The sequence below is a fragment of the Camelus ferus genome, chromosome 17 (assembly GCF_009834535.1).
Source record: "Camelus ferus isolate YT-003-E chromosome 17, BCGSAC_Cfer_1.0, whole genome shotgun sequence".
NCBI classification, from domain to species: domain Eukaryota; kingdom Metazoa; phylum Chordata; class Mammalia; order Artiodactyla; family Camelidae; genus Camelus; species Camelus ferus.
The window spans coordinates 22,672,716-22,695,681 of NC_045712.1; the positions used below are offsets into that span (position 1 = coordinate 22,672,716).

General features: G+C 46.4%; 2 protein-coding genes and 1 long non-coding RNA gene across 4 annotated transcripts in view; 1 reads left to right on the forward strand and 2 right to left on the reverse strand.

The window, feature by feature from the left end:
• Positions 1 to 22,966, reverse strand: part of CACNA1D (calcium voltage-gated channel subunit alpha1 D) — a 294,778-nt gene that overhangs the window by 146,089 nt on the left and 125,723 nt on the right. For both annotated transcript variants that reach the window (XM_032458261.1, XM_032458260.1), the window contains exon 4: positions 1,304 to 1,443. In XM_032458261.1, coding sequence (XP_032314152.1) covers positions 1,304 to 1,443 — 140 coding nt within the window. The remainder of the gene's footprint in view (positions 1 to 1,303; positions 1,444 to 22,966) is intronic.
• On the forward strand, positions 3,414 to 21,220 carry LOC116657127. Its single transcript, XR_004312132.1, has 3 exons — positions 3,414 to 3,424; positions 7,639 to 7,641; positions 21,118 to 21,220. It is a non-coding gene; the product is annotated as an uncharacterized LOC116657127 (long non-coding RNA).
• On the reverse strand, positions 16,488 to 16,974 carry LOC102504592 (60S ribosomal protein L32-like). The gene has a single exon (XM_032458271.1). It carries the CDS (start codon positions 16,922 to 16,924, stop codon positions 16,517 to 16,519), a length of 408 nt encoding a protein of 135 aa, XP_032314162.1. The 5' UTR covers positions 16,925 to 16,974; the 3' UTR covers positions 16,488 to 16,516.

Here is a 22,966-nt window from a genome sequence, read left to right on the forward strand (position 1 = left end):
TAGCTAAACAGAAAGTCCAGTCAGAAGATGCCCAGCAAGATTATTCCAGAACCAACAGACCTGCAAGGCTCCTGTCTGCCATTCCTTCTTAGAGTTCATCAAATATAGGAAGGCATGGCACATATATAACTACTACCTGTTGCTTTTAGCACTACCTTTGCAGCAATGCCTCAGACTCCAATTTACTATGGTGTTTTTTGCAAAAGTTAACATTAACATTTTCTCCAGAAGTCTAATCATCCTGCTGGGCCACCACTTTGGATCCCACTTTAACTTCTTAAATTTGAAAAGACAGGCTCAAAATTTATCCCACTTTCTCAATATCCATCAGTACTAGTCTCTCATGAAAAGTCAAAGGATTCATGATAAAGAATAATCCAAAAGAATAATCACCTTGCTCCACTGCAAAAGGCATTTGAATGAAGTCATGGAGACAAAAACACAAAGGCCATTTAACAATCTCTCTCTATAGGAGCAAATATAATTTAGGAGCAACCCATTTTATAGCTGGGTAACTAAGACTCAGCAAAGGGCTAGATTTTATTTTCCTATGCGAGTATTTGGTCCAAAGACACAGTATTTCTCTGACAATGATTCATTTTTCTCCTGCTGGCAACACATCCAGGTGTTGAAGGACCAGAATAACACAGGCCACTTTTTTATTTTAATATTTTCCTTTAACTGAAACTGTTGGTGTCTTCTTCCCGTGACAGGATTCCGGGAACATGCCTGCTTCTCTGCATTTTCTGGCTTATTTCATTTCATGCCGGATATCTGACATTTTTCAAACACTTGTTTTGTTATTTAAAATGAGATACTGGCGTCCCAAAGCTTTTCCCCCAAGTCAGCATAAAAAATTAATGGCTTTGCTCAAGGGATGTTAAATGGCAGAGTACCTCACTCCTATGAAGGATTTATTACTTTTTCACTGTTGGTTTTTTTTTTTTTTTTTTTTAACTTAACAAGGTGCTAAGTAGAAGAACTCTACCCATTTGACTCAAATCACCAGCGGGGCTGGCCTATATGTGGAGACCCAGGGTGTGGTAAGATGAACCCTCTCACATCACGAGCTGAGCTTAAACTTTCTTCCAGAACACATTACTGAAAGAGGGAGTAACAATGAGAGAATTTCAAGTCAGTCTCTGCCCAGAGACTGACAACAGCATCACCAGGCTTCAAAGAATTCATGACAGGTTCTGGCTGCAATCACTTATAAAGGAGCAACACTGTTTCCTTAGAAGACTGTTTTCTGTTACTCCCACCTCCCATTTTCCAAACATTTCCCCAAATGAAAGGGACTTACCCTACTATTACTATAACAAAATCCAGTAAATTCCATCCATTCCTAACATAAGCATTAGGATGTAGCAATAATCCATACGCTATAATCTTCAAAAATGTCTCGACTGTAAAAATAATCAGGAAGGCATATTCTACTTTTTCCTGCAAAGAGAAACAAAGAAATAAAACAAAAAATGGGGGGATGGGTGGGGAAGAGGAAGAAAAAGAAATAGGGATTAGAATCAGTATCTCAGAGCATTTTTCTCCAAACAAAGCTTCATTAAGAGAAATGGAACTATAAAAACTGTATCTGGACCAGGAAAGCATTTTAATTCTAACACTGAATTTCTCATATGCAACGGAGTGTAATATGCTTTTCATCCCAGGCTGCATGACTGCATTTTGCCACCTGCCCTGATGTGTGTGCAGTGACTCTGCCTAGGACATAATGGCATGCTTGTTATTTGCATACATTTGCCAAATGTAGCATGTTCTCCTCCTAAGATTGCCAAATCAGGCCCAGAAAAGCACAAGGGGACAACAGAGATTCCCACAGGGCTTTGAATTGAACGTCCTTTGGAAGAAAGGAAGATGCATCCGCTTGACCCTGTATTCTTCTTGGGCTTCCGTCTGACTTCTAAGACAGGGTTGGCTGTGCCACTGAACAACAAGGTGACCTCAGCAAGTCCCTCTTCCTTTCTGGACCTAAGTTTCCTCACCAGCGCAGTCAGGGAAGGGAATCTGGATGGCAAACCCATGGCCTCCTCACTGGCTTGCCGCCTCTCCTGGCTGACAGGGAAGCTGGGTCACCACACGTTTCCAGGGAGCCTGGACTCAGCCTCTGAATCCACTTCTCACAGACCCAGCAGCTATCCCCGCTGGACTGCCAAAGACCTTCCAGATGCCACCCTTGGGCTGGAGGGCTCTTCGAACCTTTCCAGTTCCAGCTCATGACATTCCATGAGCTGTAGAAAATGCATCTGTCAGCAAGTCTAAAAATGTTGGCTCTTGTCTCTTTTATAAAGGTTTCTTCATACAACTTTGGTTTCAAAAGAAATACGGACTAACTAGGATGTGTGTGATTAATTTTACAAGAGGCATTGGCTAGCAAAAAAGCTATGTAAATAATAAGTAAATGAAAAATCATCGGTAATTAAAACTCTTGCATATGGGCCATAAAGTCCTCTAATATAAACTTTCCTCTGTAGGACACAGGGAAAGTCACCAATGCCTTAGGAAAATGGAATTCACAGAATTCACTTATCAAGATGCCTAATGCAAGGGGGCAAATCAATTTGTTTCTGGAAATACTTAGCATCTCTTCTGTGTGATGTGCTCCATACCAGAAGCCAGGATTAGAAAAATGTCTCCATTATGGTCCCCATCCTCGAAAAGTTTAGTCTGGTGGGGGAGGTGGGGGTTTCTAATGTGCGCTCAGAGAACCTTCTAGGAGACGTAACTGACAAAGAGCAGTTCTGCATCTTGAGCCCTCTGACAGGGCCAAAGGGTTAAACCACTTCTCCCCTGCAAGGACTTGCTTTGTTATATGTGACCACTATTTCACCTAAGCCATGCTGGGCTACCCCTCTGTCGCAGGTGAGACCCAGTCCTAGATGTGACTTCCCCATGTCTTGCAACAGCATTCTTTCTCTTTACCAGTAGGGGAATCATCCAAACTCAGCTGTACCCCAGCCTTTATCTTCAACCTTGATTCCCCAGTGGTCATGCTGAAAAGCCAGTTCCATCAGTTCTTTACCCCCAAGTCCCCAGGTCGTTCCTAACCTGCCCTCGGAGCATCCCTGGATGCTCTGAACACCATCCTAGCTGTCTAATAAATTCCTTTGTGGTGTAAGTTAGCCAGAGTCAATGTGTTTTCAATTTTAAAAGCCTAGCTCATCCCCAGCCTCCACATCCATGCTTCCTCCAGATCTCCCCACAGGTCCTGTTCTCAGCCTGGCTCATTCCGTGCACCCTACACCCTTTAGCAGGGTGTGAAGACCTTCTTGGACCACTTAACCCACTCCCTCCACACAGCCAGGCCAGTATGAGTGGCTGAAATCTCCCAGAGCAGCAGCACACATGCCCGCTTGTGCCCCACACACATCCCACACACACATCCCAGGACTCCTCTGTTTAATCTGGAGTCCATTGTGAGCCTCATGAGAGCAAGGGCTCGTCTTCCCACTCACTGCCACAGCCCTGAGTGGCAGGCTTCCACCAGAGGTGCACCCACACCACTGTGGATGCTCTCAGCAACAGCAAGTGACTTTGCTGCCGGCTACAGAGGAGAGATCCAGGAAGACTTGAATGAAGCAGCGACACTAACACTGAATGCTAACTTTGAGATTTTTTCAGAAGCAAAAATCCCTGAAAATACCAACCTGCTACACCCAAATTAGACCCTGACCACTACAGGTAGGTTGTCAGTATGTTTTCAAGAGTTAGAGTTCTCAGGGAACAAGATAAGCTGGAAACAGCACACTGATTTTACAATTTCTCTTCCCTTTTTATCCTTTGTGCTTTATTTACTGGGCCAGGCAGGAGAAAGAAAAAAAAAAAAGCTTTTGCTGCCATCAATATTCAAAGCAGTTACATCCCTACATCAACATAGCACTATACTTTAGAGCAGAAAAACAAGACACGGGAACAGAGAGTACACCTACCAAACCCAGCTTGTTTGCCCTCTTTAGCTTATATTTCTAAGCAATTTTGTCGCAGTAATACAAAAGCCATTTGTGTAACTAAGTTGTTTAGGGTTCTTTTATCCCCTTCTCTCATTCTCCTCTCTTTCCTTTTTGAAGACTTTGGTTTCTCTTTCCAAAATCCTCAATCCATTACTTGATGGAACTGATTATAAGAAATATAACCTTGTTTTAATGTGATTCTTTATTACAGAGTCTTGATCATAATGCCAACATAGCCTGGAGAGCACGTCAGACCCGTCTGCCTAGAAGCCAGTGTCATCCTGGTTCCCAACCCTGTCGTTTAAAAGGACTCCTGTAAAACAAATATACCTCCACATTAAGCCAATGCAGTGTTCAAAAAAACCTTGCAAAACAACAGTCATGGGAAGCAGGGGTAATTACTTCACAAGAGGATTGTTCATTTGAGAAAAGAATGTTGAGTCAGTCATTTGAAATGGAAGCCGCCAAGAAAGTCAGGCTCCTCACGGGGCAAGCTGGGAATATGTAAGTGGCTGAAGGATGGATGAGACGTTGCACAGGGAAGGCACGGAGTCTGTGGCTGGGATGCAGGGGAGCACGCAGAAGAAACAAGGGTAAGGATGAAGGAATGAGCAGGCTGGCGAAAGGCAAGCAAGAACCCTCTGGAACTGAACCCGAAATGAGGTGCCCTCGCAGTAGAGGCTGCACCTTACAAGTCTGCCCCAAGGCTAAACAAAAAGAATAAATGATTCCTGCACCCCAGCCTCCCTGCACTTGCCAGGTACAGCCATGTGCCGCAGCACTCACCCAGCCACCAGCGGGGATTCTCCTCACCGACAGGGAGGCCTGCAATGGGCAGGGCCAAGCAAATCATCTTTTAAGAAACCACAAATTCTTTACCAGAGACCACCCTACCCGTGGATTAAAGTCCCCTCTGAGACTCAAGCCACCAGAGAAATAAAAGCTCCAAATCTAACTATGAAACCTCATTTATCTTCTTTAAACAGTGAAATTTCACCGAACAGGAGAAACTCTTAACCAGCAGTCTCTAAACCAGTTAACCCTACACAGAACCTATTGTCAGCAACTGTCAACTAGCAGGGAGTAGGAGACACCAGGATCCTTAACTGTACTTGGTCGTCAGCTGTCCTTTTTTCAAGGAGCCTCGACTAGTGCTGTGAACATCCAGCCATCCATCATCCACCCATTCATCCCTGAGCACCTGGGTCCTCCTCAGAAAGCCTGATCCCTACCTAACCTGTTGTCAAAAGATCAACAGAGGCTGATGAGCCTGGTAAGATTCATCTCTTTGCTTCACTCATCCACCCACAGGCCCCAAGTCTTCGCAGTGGTCTCCTGGCTTACACCCCGGCAGGAGAAGATAGTCTCCCCTCCACACACATATCCCTTCTGTGTCCTTCAGGCTGGGGCTCCCCATTGGCAGGGATTATCTCTTACTGTCTCTGTAACCCCAGCATCTAGACCATACTGGGCACACATAAAGTGCTCACGGGTCCTGACAGGAGGTAGAGAAGGAAAAAAGCGAAGGAATTAAGCAGCAAAGCCAGACCTAATGAGGGGTATAAAAACATGAGAATTTGGGATTCTAGCCTATGTACCCAAAAGCAAACTAATCAGAGTAGGAATCTTTCTAAGTTACCATAAACCCCTCCTAGAACAAGCCTGGAATAAATGTTCAGACTGTTGAGACGACAGCTGATCCCAGTGTCTCACAGGCCCTTCCCTTTCGATCCCAACCGAATGTTCTCATCCTTCCATCCACCTGTGCCTTCCAACTTGCTCACTCCTCTTCTGTAGGAGCCTCCACTCCAAGTCAGGGGCTGATCTGCTCCCTCCCACTGTTTTCCCAAGTCACCTCCCCTCCCCCATGTCTCTGCCCACCTTGCCTCACCCACCTGGTGTGCCCACCCCAACATATGTACATCAGCTCCCCTCTTCTGTAAGCACACAAGTCTGACACGGGGCTACCACGAGCCCTGCACGGGGTGTGGAGAGAATGCAGGGCCTGGAGCTCTATCTGTTCTCCGCTAGCCCCAGTTCAGCTGCTGACTGGCTCAGGCTACACCCTGTCCCCTCTCTGTAAAATGCCCCCCCACCCCAATCCTGCCTTTCCACCAGGCTAAGTTCTACTTGTCCTTCAAGGCTCAGCTTAAATGACACTTGCTCAGAGAGACGTTTGCTGACTTCCCAGACAAAATTCGGGCCCGCTGGACAGCCCTACTCACAATGGAAAATCTAAATTGAAAAAAACTCTCTTTGATATTTGTCTCTCCCAATAAATGGTAATTTCTTATAAAATCGGAGACCATTTCTATTTCATGCATCACTGAATTCTCAAGCCTGTCACAAAAATATTCGGTATTTACAAATGAATAAATAAATGGACAAAATGAGAGGATTTGACCAAACATTATTCAATGGCCTTTCCCGCTTAGAACTTTCATAACTGTCTTAGCTCAGGCTGCCTTAACAAAATACCATAGACTGGGTGGCTTAAACAACTGAGGCTCATTTCTCACAGTCTGGAGGCTGGGAAATCCAAGATTGAGGTGCCAAGATCTGGTATCCAGTGAGAGCCCTCTCCATGGCTTCCCAATGGTTGACCTCTCATGATGTCCTCATCTAGCCTTTCCTTGGTGGGTATACACAGGTAGAGAGAGAGATCAAAGGCCTCACTTCCAAACATCGTCCCACTGGGGTTGAGGTTTGAACACGTGAGTGTGTGGGGACATGAACATCCCACCCAAAATGATTCTACAGGCCCAGTCTGAGGAAAACACCCACAACTGCACATCCAGGAAGAGGCTCACAGCTCATGTCTGCACCCACAGGCTCCCCACCTCCAGCTGGAGGGAGGAAGACCCACAAAGGCAATTCTGTCAAGGGTGTCGAGAGGCCCAGAGCGGCAGGAGCACGGGTGTGAGGTAAGGTTCTTGCCTGTAAAACAAGCAGCCTGAATCAGATGTCTCCCAGCTGTTACACGACAATTCTCCATGACCTGAGGAGCAAGGTCCAGACTCAGGCCTCAGAGCGAGATCCTGTGAGGGCCCCGGGACCCCAGGGAGGACAGCCAACCAGCAGCAGCAAGACCTAAGAGCAGCTGCCGCCTCATCAGGTGACCAGGTCGTGGAGGTCGCTCCCAGAGAAGTGATGCTCTCCTCTGCACATATGAATGAAGTACCTAGAGGGCCACCAATGGGTAGCTGAATGCCATGTTTACATGAAGAAACTGGCTGGAATAGTCAGCGTGCCTTCCCTCTTCTTCACCTTTGGTTTAAAAGTATGATTCTAGAGGACATGTGAGTCCATTTGTAGTCCCTGCAGCTGCCACTGGCTGAGTCTCTTACCCTCTGCTTCTCAGTTTCCTCATCTATAAAACTGGGATACTCACCCTGGTCCACCCAGGTTACAATAAAAATCAGATTATGTGAAAGCAGGGAAGAGCTCCATGAACTGTCAGACACATATCATCAGAGTCCGCCCAGGATAGGACAGGATGGGGTGAGGCCACACTCTTGGGCCCTGGAAGTGGAGTCCTGATGTGGGGATCAGAAGATGGGACAGACACTTCACAGGACCAATGCCAGCACAATGATCCCATGACCACTCGGGCTGGGCCACTGCCCAGGATGCTGTCTAGAATGTACCTGACATGACAAACGGAGGAGACTAGCAGGTGACCTGGCTGACTGCTCCATGGAGACCAACTTTAAAGACATCTGGTCTGTAGGAAGAGGGTGGAGGAAGCTGACAGGGCCTTCTCTCTGGATGTGGCCTCCTTACTCATTGGCAGAGCAGAGGCAACTGCTGCTTTGCTGCCCTGACTAAAGCAAGCAGCTGCACAGGATGGCTCATTATGGTTCTTGTCATCCAGCAAAACTCGCAGAGTAACAGCACCCTGACTTTCCTCTGAGAACTGCTCCTTTCCTACTTTCAAGTACAGGGGTGGCATGTGACCCAGGTTACTGGTTCAGGAATAGGCCTGTGACCCAGTGCCCATCAACCAGGTCTAATCAGAGCTAATCCTGGATTTTCACTGTAGCCACTAGGCCAGAAGTTCTGTCATTGGCTGCTGGACTCAGCTTTCAGAGGCTATAAGCCTAGAGTTACTAGGGGAACATGAAGATGAAGTGTCAACATCAAGGGAAGCCAAACCAAAGAATGAGGAGAGAGTCAAACAGAGAGAGACGCTCAGACAGAGGCAAGCACCTGGTTCTCATGCCACTGTATGAGCCCCTGGATCAAGCTGAACTTGAAGCCAAAACTCTCCCCCAACCTTAGGCTTTTCAGTTATAACAGCTAATAAACTGAGTCAGTTAGGGTTGGGGTTTTGGTGCACATGCAAACCAAAGAGCCCTAGCTAAATACCCAGGGCCTACAGGATCACTCTGCTTCTCTGAAAGTTGAAGTATCTATGAGAATCTCAACAGATATGAAATCTTCACTTCTCAATAGATTCAATTCCTTGGATGATTCCCTTTGACTCTGGGCTCTGGGATGGTTCTCTATGCATAGGACCCATGAGCCCTGCAAGTTATTGCCTCTGGGAATTCATCCAGGCTCAGTTTTCCAAATTTCCTCCTTCCATCTCATTCATTCTCTGTTGCTGTCTTCACTTCCAGCTGGTCTCCTGGACTCTATACATTCCTATAAACCTGATGCCTCAGACTTGCCCTGCTTCCCATCCCACCCACCCTGGGACACAGACGGATTTCCCTTGGTAGTCAGTATATCCTATAGTTAGCAGCCATATACTTCCTCACCCAGCTTGACCACAAAGGCACCGCCTGCCTCCACCCTACCTTGCTTGGCAGTCAAGGCACCCTATTTCAATTTCGTCCAACCACATTCATCAAGTATCTATTCCATGCCATGTGTGGTCCTAAGCACTGGAGATTCAAAGATGGCTAAGACACTGTCTGTGTCCTGAAGGAGGACAGCAGACATACACACAAACATTTCCAGACATAGCAGACGATAATCAAAGCCAAAGCAGGGAATCCCCTGTGGGGAGATGTGGAATGGAGCAACTAATTGTGTCTGGAGCATTTGGGAAAGCTTGAAAAGGCTGTATCACATCTAAATTCCTCCATCTGGCATCCCCAAGGACCTCTACACAATCTGTCTATGCTCTACCTACCACCAACCAACTGATATGTTACTCCAATGGGAACAGGGCCTCCAGGCTGCCCCATTCCCTTTCCTCCTTCACGACTCCCTCTGCTCCAGTCCGTCAGCTCCCAGGACACCCTGAATGTGTGTCATACTCATTGGAACCTCCAGTCTTTGTCATTGCTCTCCTCCATGACTGACAGTACTTCCTTCTGTTTATCTAATCCTGTTCCACCCTTTCAGGGAAGAGTAGGGAGTTTCACTTCCTCTGAGCACTGTTCCGCCCCTCCTTTTGCAAGCCTGTGCACTTATGGGAAACACAAATGATCATCATGTGCCTACTGCCTCTGCTCCCCAGGCACCCCTGCAGCAGACTTCACTCAGTCTCGCGCAGGCACTCCTCCCACTGCATCCTAATGCAGTTCCACAAAGTACCCAGTTGGGCATCACCCCCAGACTGGAGTAGGCACGTGAGTCAAAACTGTTTGCCACCCCAGAATTAAAAGTTGTACCACATGCATTTAATCACTGAGAGTAAATCGTAACACATGTATGAGCACCAAGGATGTACGAGGTCATGAAAGAGAGCAGAGAGGCAAGGAGCTGCCCTTTTTTCAGGGGCTCCTGGTTTCAGCTGGGAAGGTTTTACTCATAGATTGTCAGTACCCTGAGGGCAAGATCCATTGTATCTACCTCTGCAGATCCCCTCATCACATGGAGCAGAGACCTGAGCGCTCAGCCTCAGTAAATACCACGACGGCATCACCCACAACAAAGAAGCAGGCAGAGCCTGATGCTGCACTTCTGAGCACCTGGGCTGAGACCTTGTCTCACCGTCTCACACTCAGGCCCAGATCCATTTGCCTCTCTGAGGTAGAGTTATAGAGCTAGGCTTCCTTCCTAAACCATGTCAGGCCTTTACATCCCATTCTGACAGCTCAGGTCAAGGCAAATGGCAGTGGGATTATGGGCCCTACATGGGGCTGATCAAAGTTGCTCGCTGCCTCCCTGGGATCTAGGGGGCTCGGGTCATGCACAAACTGCCAAACCCCATTATTTTAGAAAAGAAGTCTTTTCTTAGCATTGCTTCATTTGCCTGGCATGAGCCAAGTGTTCCAACATGTCCTCTGTGGCTGGAAAGAAATGAGCAAACATTTCACAATGGCAGGAACTGAGTAAGTTTACAATCAAACATTTTCAATTTGAGAAGAAAGCAGTCATTCCATTTCTCCATTAACAGAGCTAGACAAATCTTCCACATTTGTATGTGGTTAAATTTTCTCACACATGAATTATAAATGTAATCTCATCTCATGCCCCAGATGCTTACTTGTATCCCTGTAAACATACCACATGCACACCCGGACACGGCACTTGGGAAAAGAAACTCTTTCCAAGCCCTTCTCTCAGCTGATTCTCGAAGCTATGGAGTAAGACAGCCAAAGAAGGGATTATTATTCCTTTCATGTATGAGGGTCACAGTCAACAGGAACAAAAAAGAACAGTAAGATGCCCTCTGCTTTGAAGACAGCAGTAAAGCCTGACTACACCTACCTGGTGGGGAAGTCCACCACCTCCTTGCTGGTCCCAGGCCTGCCCAGCCTCATCTGGGCTTTTACAGAGTCCCAGCTCCGTGACACCAGGACCTCAGCCTAGGGTCATCCAGGCCACTTGGACTGAGCAACCTGAGGATGCACCTTGGAGGAGGAGCTGCTGACTGTACAAGTGTTGGGACCTGGGGAGCAGAGCTGCTCCCATTTTAAAATGTTCACAGTCATGAGTTCGGGTGCACTTTGACCTTGTCCAGAGGAGGCAAAGAGATTTGGGTCAGGTTCCAGCTCTGCCACTTACTGGGTTTGTGGACTCGGGCTTCACCCCTCTTTGCCGCTGCCTCTTCATCTCAAAATAAGAATAAGAAAGGCAGAGACAGCCCAGGTTTGTTCTTGAGTGTGAATGAGGCAACACATGCAAAAACATGTGAGCCAGGGTCTGCGTGGACCTCACACCCATGGACACTTGCTCCTTTTACTTTTGCATCCGTGTAACATGCAGTCCTGGCCTGTGGTGCCCCAGGAACAACACAGCGCCTGGCACAGAGCACCTGCTAACAACTCACCACGTGAACACCAGGACAATAGCCTAGCTCACTGTCCATGTGGCAGGTCTGCACACCCACAGTGCAGGCATCACCCCAGGGTCAGCACCGGCTCCACACCAAGGGAGGCAGCTTCCCTATCCACGCCAGCTCCTACGCCTCTTGGACTGAGCAGTAAAGCCTGTCTACAATTCATCACAGAGCAGAACACTCAGGAGGTGAAGCAGGGCCCAGCTCCCAGGCCCCGGGTCACCCCTTCCCCTCACTGTGCAGGCCACAGAGCAGATGTCTGTGGTCCAGGGCAGAATGGGCAGCTGGGAATGGGCATGAGAATTCAGCTCACCGGTTGTTTCTCTCCATCATAAAAGCTACTCTTTGGGACGAACAGCCCTCATTCGTGGGCACCTTTTCTCCAGGGAATGTCATGAGACCACAGGAACATAGATAACTTCTTTCTGAATAAATTCATAAATTAAAGTTTAAAAATAAAGTGTGTCACCTATAATTGAGACAAAATGTGTGATACATTTACTCAGAAGATTAATAACTCCATGCCTCTAATTCATCATGGTTTTAGTATTAGAAAGTAAAATTAAGTTAATTTAAAAGACATCGGGTGGCTTAAAAACCAAGCACCGCTTAACTGTGGCCATGAAGTGGAAATCAATACACCAGGCAAAGACTAAGCAGAACACAGTGTCTGCAGACTCGCTCCAAGCTGGGGAGCATCACTCGCATTGATCTGGTCCTGCCAGTCAAACCTTTCCCTCAACTGCCACTTAACACCTTCCAGAGGCCAGAGGGAGGGCTCTGCCACCATCCTCCAAGCTCGGGACCCACACGGGTTTTCTGTAAGCAGTTCCATTCCCAAGAAAATCGGTGGCTCCAGAAGTTACTGGAGGATTCTATTTGGTCAGGAGGCTAGGGCTAGTTAATGATCTCTACTTTTTCTTGTAAGGTAAATTTTTATTCAATACCTATCTTGCTCTAAAAAAGAACTCCAGGCAGCAAGAATATAAAAATGTGAAGTAGATAAGAAAGGGAATGCTAGATGGCTGTTTAAAAAGAACGTGGCAGAAACACATGTAAGGGCAGGGAAGGATGTCCATGGCACATGACTACGGGAGTAATATGAACTATACGATGCCCTTGATGTCTGACGAGATCTCTTAATAAGCCAGTCTGCAGCGCAGACACCAGAAAGTGAAGAAGCTTACCTCTGAGAGCAAGATCATGGGGGACTTTCTGTCTCTACTTTTAAAGATTTGTGTGATTAGAGATTTGTCTGATTTGAGTGAGTTTTTTCTCATTGAGCATCTTTTAAAATCAGCTGAAACTCTAAATATTTAGGACAAATGAATAAGGTGAGAAGTAAAAATAAATTAACAAGGAAATGAAAATAAAGTGAAACAGGAATAGGACCATTACAAAGATGTATAACATGAGGACATTTTTATTAATATCACTGGGATTTCTAGCAGCTAATGTGAAAGGAAATCAGACCAGTGACAAAAGTCACCTCATCTTTTGAATGAAATTGTTTCTCAGCACTTAGAAATATTTCTCCAGAGGATTTGCCTAGAGAGAAGAATCAGCTGACAATATGAATTGAGCACCAATTATAGGAATTAAAATAATTTTGCCTGTGTTCACAGAGTTTATACTATAATGGAGAAGACATTTAAAATGGAATACATATGAAATTAATTTTGTGATTTACATCCAGCAATTTTTGAAAATGAAATAAAATAGCATGAAAAACATCAGAATGCACAGCAAATATCAGAATTCAGTAAAAGTAAGTATATTTTCATAAAACTCATGCTTCAGATGACATAGATAGATAGATAGATAGTTAGATAGTTTGGGAGCTACAATGTAAAATGTATCTATTACTGTTGGCCAAAAATTTTTTTTTAATGTTAAGAAACAGCTCTAGAAGCCAATAATCTGGCCCTACCAGTGGATACCCGTGGGGATGAATAACCACTCTCTTATTCTCAGGCTTCCTCACATACTCTCCCAGCACACACGCACACACACACACACACACACACACACACACACACAACACCTTAAAGTTAAAAGGTATTTAAAGAATCCCTAACTCTACAGAGCCAAACACCCAAGAAGCAACTCCAAAACTCAAAAAGAGCCAAATCAGGAAGTGATAGGGATGGAGGTACATGTCCTAAGTCTGTTTCTCTGGAAGAACTCAATCTTCAGGTAAGGAAACAGAGGCTGGGGCCAAGGTTGGGCAGTGAGTTCCCTCCCAGTCCCAGAAGATGAAGTGGGGCCACAGTGGGAGTCAGCTGTCTCTAGGGTCATCCGCAGAGGAAGGAAAGGAGAGTGGGTGAGACCAAGATGGGAAAGAAGACACAGGTCTGCAGTGTGGCACTGAAGGCAGGAGGGAGGATAGGGTGGGGAAGGCTCTGAGTCACAGATCCAGAAGGTACTCTGGGGACCCAGCAGCACTGCCCTCCAGTAGATGGAGAAACTGAAACCCACAGAATGAAATAGCAGCTAGAGCACATTAAGCACCGGGGGGGCAGGAAGAGCAGCAGCAGACACCTGGGCCCTGGACGCTGAAAGGAGGGAAGGTCCTAGCTGACTTTCTACCTCACAGCCTGCCCGCCTTCCTTGGTCCACCTGGAGGAATGACAGCAGGTCAGAGAAGCAGGATAGGAGCACAGGGGCATCTGAGACCTGGGCCATGGTCCCCACCCAAGCCTGGAGCTTATAGGCCAAGGAGGGTCATGTGTGTCCCCCAGCAGGCCTGGGCTGCTTGCTGTCAGCACACACACCTCTCAGGTGAGAAGAGGGCAGTCAGAGCAGGGGCATCTACAATTACACAGGGACATGAAGGAGAGAAGGGGCTCCTCTTCCCCAGAGGCTTTATGGGAAAGGTGGTTGGCCCTCTGAGCTGGGCGAGCTCTACAGAGTCTGAGGCTGGCCTTTTGAAGACTGTTCTTGTGTCTTTATTCACTGAATGAGATGAAGTCTTTCCTGAGCTTTCTTCAGACTGTGCAGTGATCTCCCGAAAGGAAAAGCTTTTTTAAAAGCACAAGACTGTAGATAGTGAAGAACGCGTCCAAATCCCAGTTCTGCCAGACTGGCTGCAGGGCCCGAGGGAAAGCGCTCAGGTTCTCGGGAAGCCATTTCCTGATTCCCTCAACAGGGAATTAAGGGTTAACACTGATGGCAGAAATGCCTGGCACATGGTTTGCTCTCAGTAAAGTGGCTGCTGTCACCATGTGGCTGTGCTGTAAACGGTACACAGGAGAGTCTCTGCCAGCCTCTTACCAATCAAAGGTAGGGTTCTGGAAAGTTGAGAAGTCACCATACTTGCTTCAGTTTACAGGCCAAGGCACTGAGGCCCAGGGGGAACACCAAGCACTACTCCCCAGCCCCAATGTTGGAAGCCTGTGACAAAAAATAGTATTGAAGGCTCTGAAAATACAAGAAAGAGCCTAAACAAACAAGCACCTTGTAATCACAATCACTGAAGTCCCATTTGGCTACAGCTACAAAAACGACATCCATCCTGTTCATTTGGGCATAGGCGGATGCCTTTTTAATGGTTTCATAATCACTAAGATCAATCATCATTTTAATAATGATTAGTGTTGGAAAAGGCAACAGGCTTAATCACAACTGCCTCAATTCAAAATTCATTAACACCCTGTGACCAACTGAAATCATTGCACTTGAGCTCGCTATGCTTCATAAATGGACCTCCTAAAAGAGCTGTCAAGCTGTTTAATTTCCATTCTCTGTATTTTAAAGCTGCCTTTTACACCAGTAGAGTTCACTTTCCATAGTCACTTCCCTACCAATTTAGTGTTCAGGCAAACTCGTCATCAGGATAACTTTGAGACATATGAACAGAAGATCCCACGAAAGCTTCAACAGCTAAATAGATGCTATTTTCCAAATATCTGGGTTCATTATTTATAAAACATCCTAGTGAGTGAGTTAGGATAAAATGGAGCAAACAAATATAGGTTTTCCTTTAATTATAGTAGTGTTGATGAATCAGACCTCAAATGTCTGGAAATTACCACCTTCCACAACTTGTGATTCTGCTCAAATGCCAAACTTAAAAAAAAAAAAATCCAAATCCAGAACAAATAGTTCAACTGTTAAAACCCAGTCTTGAATTTTTCACAGCTCAAAGGAGAGCACAGAGAGAGCCAAAGATGTGAGATAAGTCTACCCCTCATTACAGCCAGGAAAAGGTAAATAGGTGGGTTCTGAAAACCTGCAGGGCCTACACACCACCAGCTTGCTACTGACTTTGAAACAACCAGACCCGCAAGCCAGGATAAGGAAAACCACAGGCTAGCTGGATGACTTCTGACTACCCATCTTAAACTGGGGAGCACAAGGAATTTTAGAGTCACACAGTCTGGATTCAGAGTTCCTGCTTGGTCCGGCTATATAGCTGTGGACAAGCACTTAATCCTCCCAAGCCTTGGTTTCCCAATCAGTGAAAGTGCTGTCAAAGGAATTAGTGGACTAACGTGCAATGCCCAGTGCAGAGAATGCACACAATAAATGGTTATTATTTTACTGGGAATTGAGGGTAGAAGTTCAGGTCTTGACCTCTTTTCTAATACGGCAGAAGCTCTCTAAATTAATTTGCTTTTAACCATCTGGTCAGATGAACTAATATTCCTGTTCCTTCTGGGTAAAAGATAATGACTAATGCCCATGCCACACTGAACCCATGTGGCTCCCAGGTTGATTTCTAGAAGGTTCACACGTTTTTGTCCTCAATGCTTGAGTTGTATGCTTACTAAGAACTGGTTATGTTTGCTCCTAAGTTTATACCAGGTGGGCTTGTTACTTTAACTACCTAACTTAATCGTATGCTGTTTGAAATGATGAAACATGAGGGCAAAGAGTCACTGCTGCCACAAAAACTCGGCTGAATCCCTGAGAAGTCCTAGGTAAGCAATGCTGCTGAAGGTCTGTTTTCTTGTTGGGTTGGATGTAGGAGAGATAACAGCAAGGGATAAGGGGAAACCGTACACTTTTAGAATTGCTCTCTGCTTTCTTCTCATATACCTTTAAGTTCTTATTCTATTTTTAAATAAAATACAACTGGAAAATGTAGGTACCTGATAGGTGTAGTTTATACAAGAAAGAAAATGGTACCCTGACCAGTAGATGCATAATACTGGAAAAAAAAAAAAAAACAACCTTTCATACCTACACCAAAAGATTGGCAAATAAATGTTCAGTTATATAGCCCAGGTTAAAGTAATGTTTAAAAAGTGTTTCTAATTTTTTTTTCCAGTTTCATGGTTTTATTAACACAAATACAATGTGCACGAGCTGTCTATTTGTTTTCTTCGCTACGCAGCCGGGCGTTGGGATTGGTGACTCTGATGGCCAGCTGGGCTGCTCTTTCCACAATGGCTTTGCGGTTCTTGGAGGAGACGTTGTGAGCAATCTCAGCACAGTAAGATTTGTTGCACATCAGCAGCACTTCGAGCTCCTTGACATTGCGGACCAGGAACTTGCGGAAGCCGCTGGGCAGCATGTGCTTTGTTTTCTTGTTGCTCCCATAGCCGGTGCTGGGCATCAGGATCTGGCCCTTGAACGTCCTGCGCACTCTGTTGTCAGTGCCTCTGGGTTTCCGCCAGTTACGCTTAATTTTGACATATCGGTCTGACTGGTGCCGGATGAACTTCTTGGTCCTCTTTTTGACAATCTTGGGCTTCACGAGGGGTCTGAGGGCGGCCATGATGACGACTAGGAGATGGCTGCCACCTCCATAGGTAGCGCCGAGGAAGAGAGCCTAACTTTTTAAATGAGTCTCCCTATCAGACTTTCTAGAATAACCAACTTACGGATCAGATTAAAAAGCAGGTGCAGCAGGAGGCTGGAGAGACTAACCAGGGCTCACCTTGTCCTCAGCTCCAATCTGAGGTATAGCATTTGACTGTGCTCACCATGAGTTTGTCTCTAGAAACTGCATCATAGGGTCCAGATGCACTGTCAGTCATCAGTGCATGTAGATTTAAATGAATACCATATTGCTCTTGTGACCACTTGTGAAGCCCTGACAGAGCACCGAGTGCCACCACCTAGGGACTCGAGCTTGATGGCGGCAAACTCTCCAAAGTTGAATCTAGGTCATCACTTCTGTCCTCCTGTGTGCCAGAGGGGCACACATGGTAGCAGTGGCAGCATTATGTGCTGAGGCAAGAAAAAGGAAAGGAGGGAGGCAATGTGGGTGAACACAAGTGAGAAAGAGAACGTATTTAAGCGAGAAGCACAGAGTCACATGTGGGAACAGAGGCTGGCAGCCTCTGGTGGAAACACAACTGGTTAGAAATGCCCAAAAAATCGCCCAGGTGCCGATTGCTAATGCCTCACCTTCACCATGACTTCATTTATGCTATCAAGGATTCTTTCATTCTACATTGCAGTCTGTGTGATATACAGTTCTTGAAGTAGGATGAAGAAGGGAAATAAGGCGTTCTCTCGGGAGTCAATGTAAATCTCCACTAGGGTGATCTTCTCCGGATAGACCAAAGACCAGTCCTGCCTCATGAATCATCAGCTGGGGGAGATTGTGTTGGTATAAAAGGCCATCAGGTAAGCACAGCTACCTTCTGGGGAGTGACTACTCAAAACTCCTATTTCTCGCTAGACCAGGGGTTGGTCAATCACGGCCCACAGGCCACACTGGGTCCACTGGCCATATTTTTGTTACTAAAATGTTACTGCAACACAGCTGTGCTCATTCACATAGGTACTGTCTACTGCTGCTTCTGCACTACAACACCAAAGCTGAGTGATATCAACCCAAACGGCACTGCCTACGAAGCCGTAATCATTTACTATTTGGTTCTTTACAGAAAAAGTTTGCTGACCCCCTGCTCTGGACCCCTAGTGCCCATGAGATACACTGCTATTGGCTTTTGCTTCTCTGCCAGATAAAGACAAGGAGAATACTAGTGATTATCCAGCCCTGATCTTTCTAATATGGTGTAACATTTTTGCTTCATGGCTAAGATATGTGTGAAATACTAGCCAAAATCTTTGCAAACACAAACATTTTTAAAAACAGGTCCTGACAGTCCTTCCTTACTGCTTCCTGTGAAAACACACAGGCGCTAAAATTACAGTGACCGCCGAGGCTTTGGAAACACACACATGCGCTGTCCCAGATGGTGTCTGTCTTCGTTGGAGGCACAAACTACAATTCAGAATTGCAGGCACAAAAGAAACTGCTATTTAGGGAATATTTTTTAAAAGACCTTGAAGGACCTGACTCCCCATTATTTCCAAACAAGCTTTCAGTTTTTACTCTGTATTTAACCAAAGTTCCTACAAGACTGTAAAAAAAAAAAAAAAAAAACCACACACACACAGACACTGTGAAAATGAGTTAAAATAATAGTTTCTGCAAAATACTTTAAGTGCCATGGCATTCATCCTTTAGAACTAGGTGAGAGAGTACTATAATTTGGTCTGTCAGCACTGATGTCAGCGTACAGCAGACCCAGAACAGCTCGTGTTGATCCTTTGAGGTTTGGCTTGGGGGGTGGGTAACATTGTAACAGCCTTAAATAAGACTTAACATTCATCCTTCTACAAGAAATGGTCCTCAGTAATGCTATCACAGAGAGAACACCAGAGCCATGAAAAGACAGTCCCACACAAAGGGTGCAGGCTCCACATCTGATACTCATGCACGTGTGCAGATAAGCTATGGCAGGCAGTGTTGGTGACAGTGAAATGCTTCACTTTGTACTTGAAAAGGAGTTGGCTGAGATGTGTGCTGTTACCCAGATATTAAAGGACAAGGCTCTCTGCCGAAAGTACTTCATTTTCTAAGTAACCAAGAAATAGGACTATACACCTTCCCGCCCAGGGCTTACTGAGCCAGCCCTCTCTCTGCCATCAACCACCTGCCACCCCCACGGCCACGGTCTAATGATGCTTGAGGGGAAGACAGAGTTGATGGCAGTGTCGGGGAGGAGGAGAAGCTAGAGGGAGGTCCCCTTCCTAAACCAAAGTGACAGGGACTTAAGAGAATCATAAAAGTGGTCTCCTTGTTCCCTGGGGACTCTGCATCAGCCGCAGTCCAGAACCACCAGTCCCCGTCCCTGAACAGGGAGAGGTAGAGGCAGGACAGTCACCATGCTGCCTGCCGGCCGGGTAGGGATCCATGAGCTTCCCACAAGCCAAGTGGACCCCAGGGGGTCCTAGGCTTGAGCTATCTCTGGGACCTCACCCGAGGGGACTGGTCACCATGAGAGGTCACCCTAGGAGCACAGGCTGGGCACTGGGGATTAAAGGGACTGAGCCAGAGCCATGAGTCCCAGGTCAGGGCCTGTGAAAGGGGAGGGCTCAGCAGACCCCATAGTACCCCACCCAGGCCACTGCATGGGGATGCCTGCCAGATGGAGTCTGCCACCTGGCTAGTTTTAGCTACAGAAGCTGCAAAACCTACCAGGAAGAAATCCTTAGTCAAGCCTAATTAAGTGAAAAGGTATTTGTCCTTTTACTGCTTCCACAAAAAGGGAAGGAATTCGAGGCGATATTGGAGAGGGGGGTGCAGAGCACAGATCCCACTCGCTTCCTTTAGCGGCGGGTGGGGTAGCAAGTGGGAGCCTAAATCAGGCTCTAACACTGAAGTTTCAATAACTGAGCTTGACTGGGAAGGTACAGGGTCTTCCCAGGATGTTGTGAAGTAAGCAAGAGAGGAGAGTCACCGAGCCCAGGTGAAAGCAGTGACAGGAGACATCAAATCACATCACGTTAAAACATGAGATTCCTCAGCTGGTGAAATCTGGAGGGGTGAACTGAGGTTCAAAGAGATGAAAGAACTTATCTGACATCATAAACCATGACAGTAGCTACACTGAAACTTTCCCCAGCACGACGACACTTGAGTGTGACTTGCATCCATGTTTAATTTGAAAAAAAAAATTTTTTTAGAGGAATTGGCTCAGGGTCTAGGTCAGATTACAGGTCTTCCCCTCCTTGAGGGTTTTTCCTAAGAGAGCCTCCTTCTCTCTCTTCATTTCACCACTCAGCCTTTCCCTCTCCTGTCTCTCTCCCACCCTCCAATGCAGATGGCCTTTATCAGCTGCTACGCCTGCCCCACCTCCCCCTCCATCTGATTCACTTTGACAATCAGGACCTTACTTTCGGCCACACTGTCCCCAAATACTCAGGCCTCGGTTACGATTCTCGGCTATTTCCAGATCAGGGCCACCAGGAAATGACTCTAGAGCAGGTCTTTCTGGAACCTGGACATCAGCCACCACCTCCTCTTCACCTCTCTCATCATGAGGGAGGGGGCCCAGGGCAGCACTGAACAACCCAAGCCCACCGCACAATGCCACTAAGAGCCCAGACTTCGAAACATCTGATGAGCCCCATTTTTAATTAGGGGGGATACAGTGAGCTTCAGACTCTTCTGCTCTAATTCTATATATCTTATTGGTCAGTTTCCAGCTTCAAAACTCATCTAGAAAATCCCAAAGCAGCAGCACTGAAAGCAAAACTCTTCCTTTCCCTCCAGAGTTTATGAATGTTCTCACCTGGCTCCCTTCTGGCCCTGAAGGCAGGGAGTTGGACCATGTGACCCCACGTGCCCCTACATTCTCTCTGCACTGGGTGTCCTGAACCTCTCTGTATACCAGTTAGCCACGCCCTCAACAACACATCACCAGGGGACCAGTGGCCCAATCATAGGACTTATCTCCTCAATTTGTTGCAAACTCATAAATAGATCCGAAGGTCAAGTAGAAATCTGGGTGGTCGCAAATTGTCTGTACTTTTAGCAAATTCCTTTTGTCTATACCTGAGACAAAATGGGCACTTAAGTTAATGAGCAAGTAAATGAACAAATACGCCCACCCTCCTAAAATTGATTATATTTGAAAAGAGGGAGAGGGCTTTGCGATGGCAGACTAGAAGGACACAGAGCTCATCCTCTCCCACAAATATATCAAAAATAGATCTACATGTGGAACAGCTCTCGCAGAACACCTACTGAACTCCGGCAGAAAATCTAGTACAAGTGGAGCGACGAGAAAAATCTTCATGAAACCGAATAAACAACAAGGTCCTACTGTAGAGCACAGGGAACTATATTCAGTATCTTGTAAAGGCCTATAATGAAAAAGAATATGAAAGGGAATATATATATGACTGAATCACTATGCTGTATACCAGAAACTAACACATTATAAATCGACTGTATTTCAATAAAATAAAAAAAAACGACAAAGAAAGGAAACAGGGCACCAACCTGGCAGAGACGGGAGTGATGCAGAGAACACCCCCAAATCCCAGAGCAGCAAACCTTCTTGAAGTATAAACAGTGCCACCATGGCCCTCACACAGCTCAGTAGAGAAACAACCGTCTTCAGGAGACGAGCTGGAGACCAGAGGCAGATGTGGGCTGCTGTGGAAAAGCAAGGCAGCACATCTAAACCACCAAGAGGAAAGGAGGCAGTGGGGACATGGCCATGGACACACTGATAACCAGGTGGCTCTGCCAAACATAGGGAGGGTAGACCATAGGGTCTATCTTGCCAGCATCAGCACCAGCGCTCAGATCCAGCCACCCTCACTGCCCTTGCGGCTCCTGCCGGGTCCTCTTTCAGAGCTGGGACATGGAAACAGACCCAGACACAAATGAAATGTGGTCTTTGCCTTTTCGTGCTCTGCTGTACTGAGTTCTGTCTACTGCCCACGATTCAGAGACAAGTTGAGCCCTCTTCATTCAGGGCTGAAAACAATGGAAGAAACCCTTAGGCCTCTGTGACACTCTTGCACATAAACACACACTCTTTTCTCCCCTTCCCTCTCTACCCCTTTATAAAAATGTAGCAATTGATCTGCTTTCTTCCACCCCTGTTCTACCAATGCAATTTTCATGGTCATCAGAATGCTTTGGGTTTCTTAGAGTTTCTCAACATACCAAAAGGGCGCTCATTTCCACGATGCCCCTCTACCACCCCACTGGCATCACCTGCACAAGTCCAGTCTCGGGCCTATCTGAGGGGACCTCACTGTCCCTCACAGACGTTCTATTTCCGATGACTAATCCCATCAGAGCCACAGCGCAAGGATTACGGGGTGTGCTGAGTAGGTGAACTAACTATGCTGAGTAACTGAACTAACTTAACACCAACTAAAAGCCTGTTGGGATACAGCAGAGTGCCTGGGTGGACTTTTCCCAGGTGAAGAGCCATGTAAAGGGCAGTAAACACCAGGAGAACATACCTTTCAGATGAGTGATTACAGCTGGGCTCAGGCTGGCAGGAAGAGGGATAGTGAAGGCCCCGAAAACCTACCTGGGTGGGAAAGGCTCTGCATGGCAGAAGGGGATGGGGCCTGGGAAGAGGGCAGAGTGAACCTGGCTGGCCAGAGGGCATGGGTTCACTTTCTGTTGTTGTTTTCATTATTATGTAAGACCTAACCAGTCAATGTGCGGACTCTCCTTTCTTCTAGTTTGCGTTTCCTGTTCTTATTACATAGATGAGTTCAAAACCTAGGTTCATTGCAAATAAAAATGAGAACAATGCTGGTCTGACTTCATTCCAGGAAAAAAGAGAAAGGAATGAGTGTTGATCTAATCTCTGTCCTCGGTTCACTCCATGGTTATCTACAGTGGCTTGTAACATCCCCTACCCACTCAAATGCTTACCCCAAATCGCTAATTTGAACAGTATCTCCAGCACTTTTGTCTCAGGCCCTGAGAGTTCAGATGATCGGCCATTTCAGCTCTTGTACACGACACTGACCACTACACTGT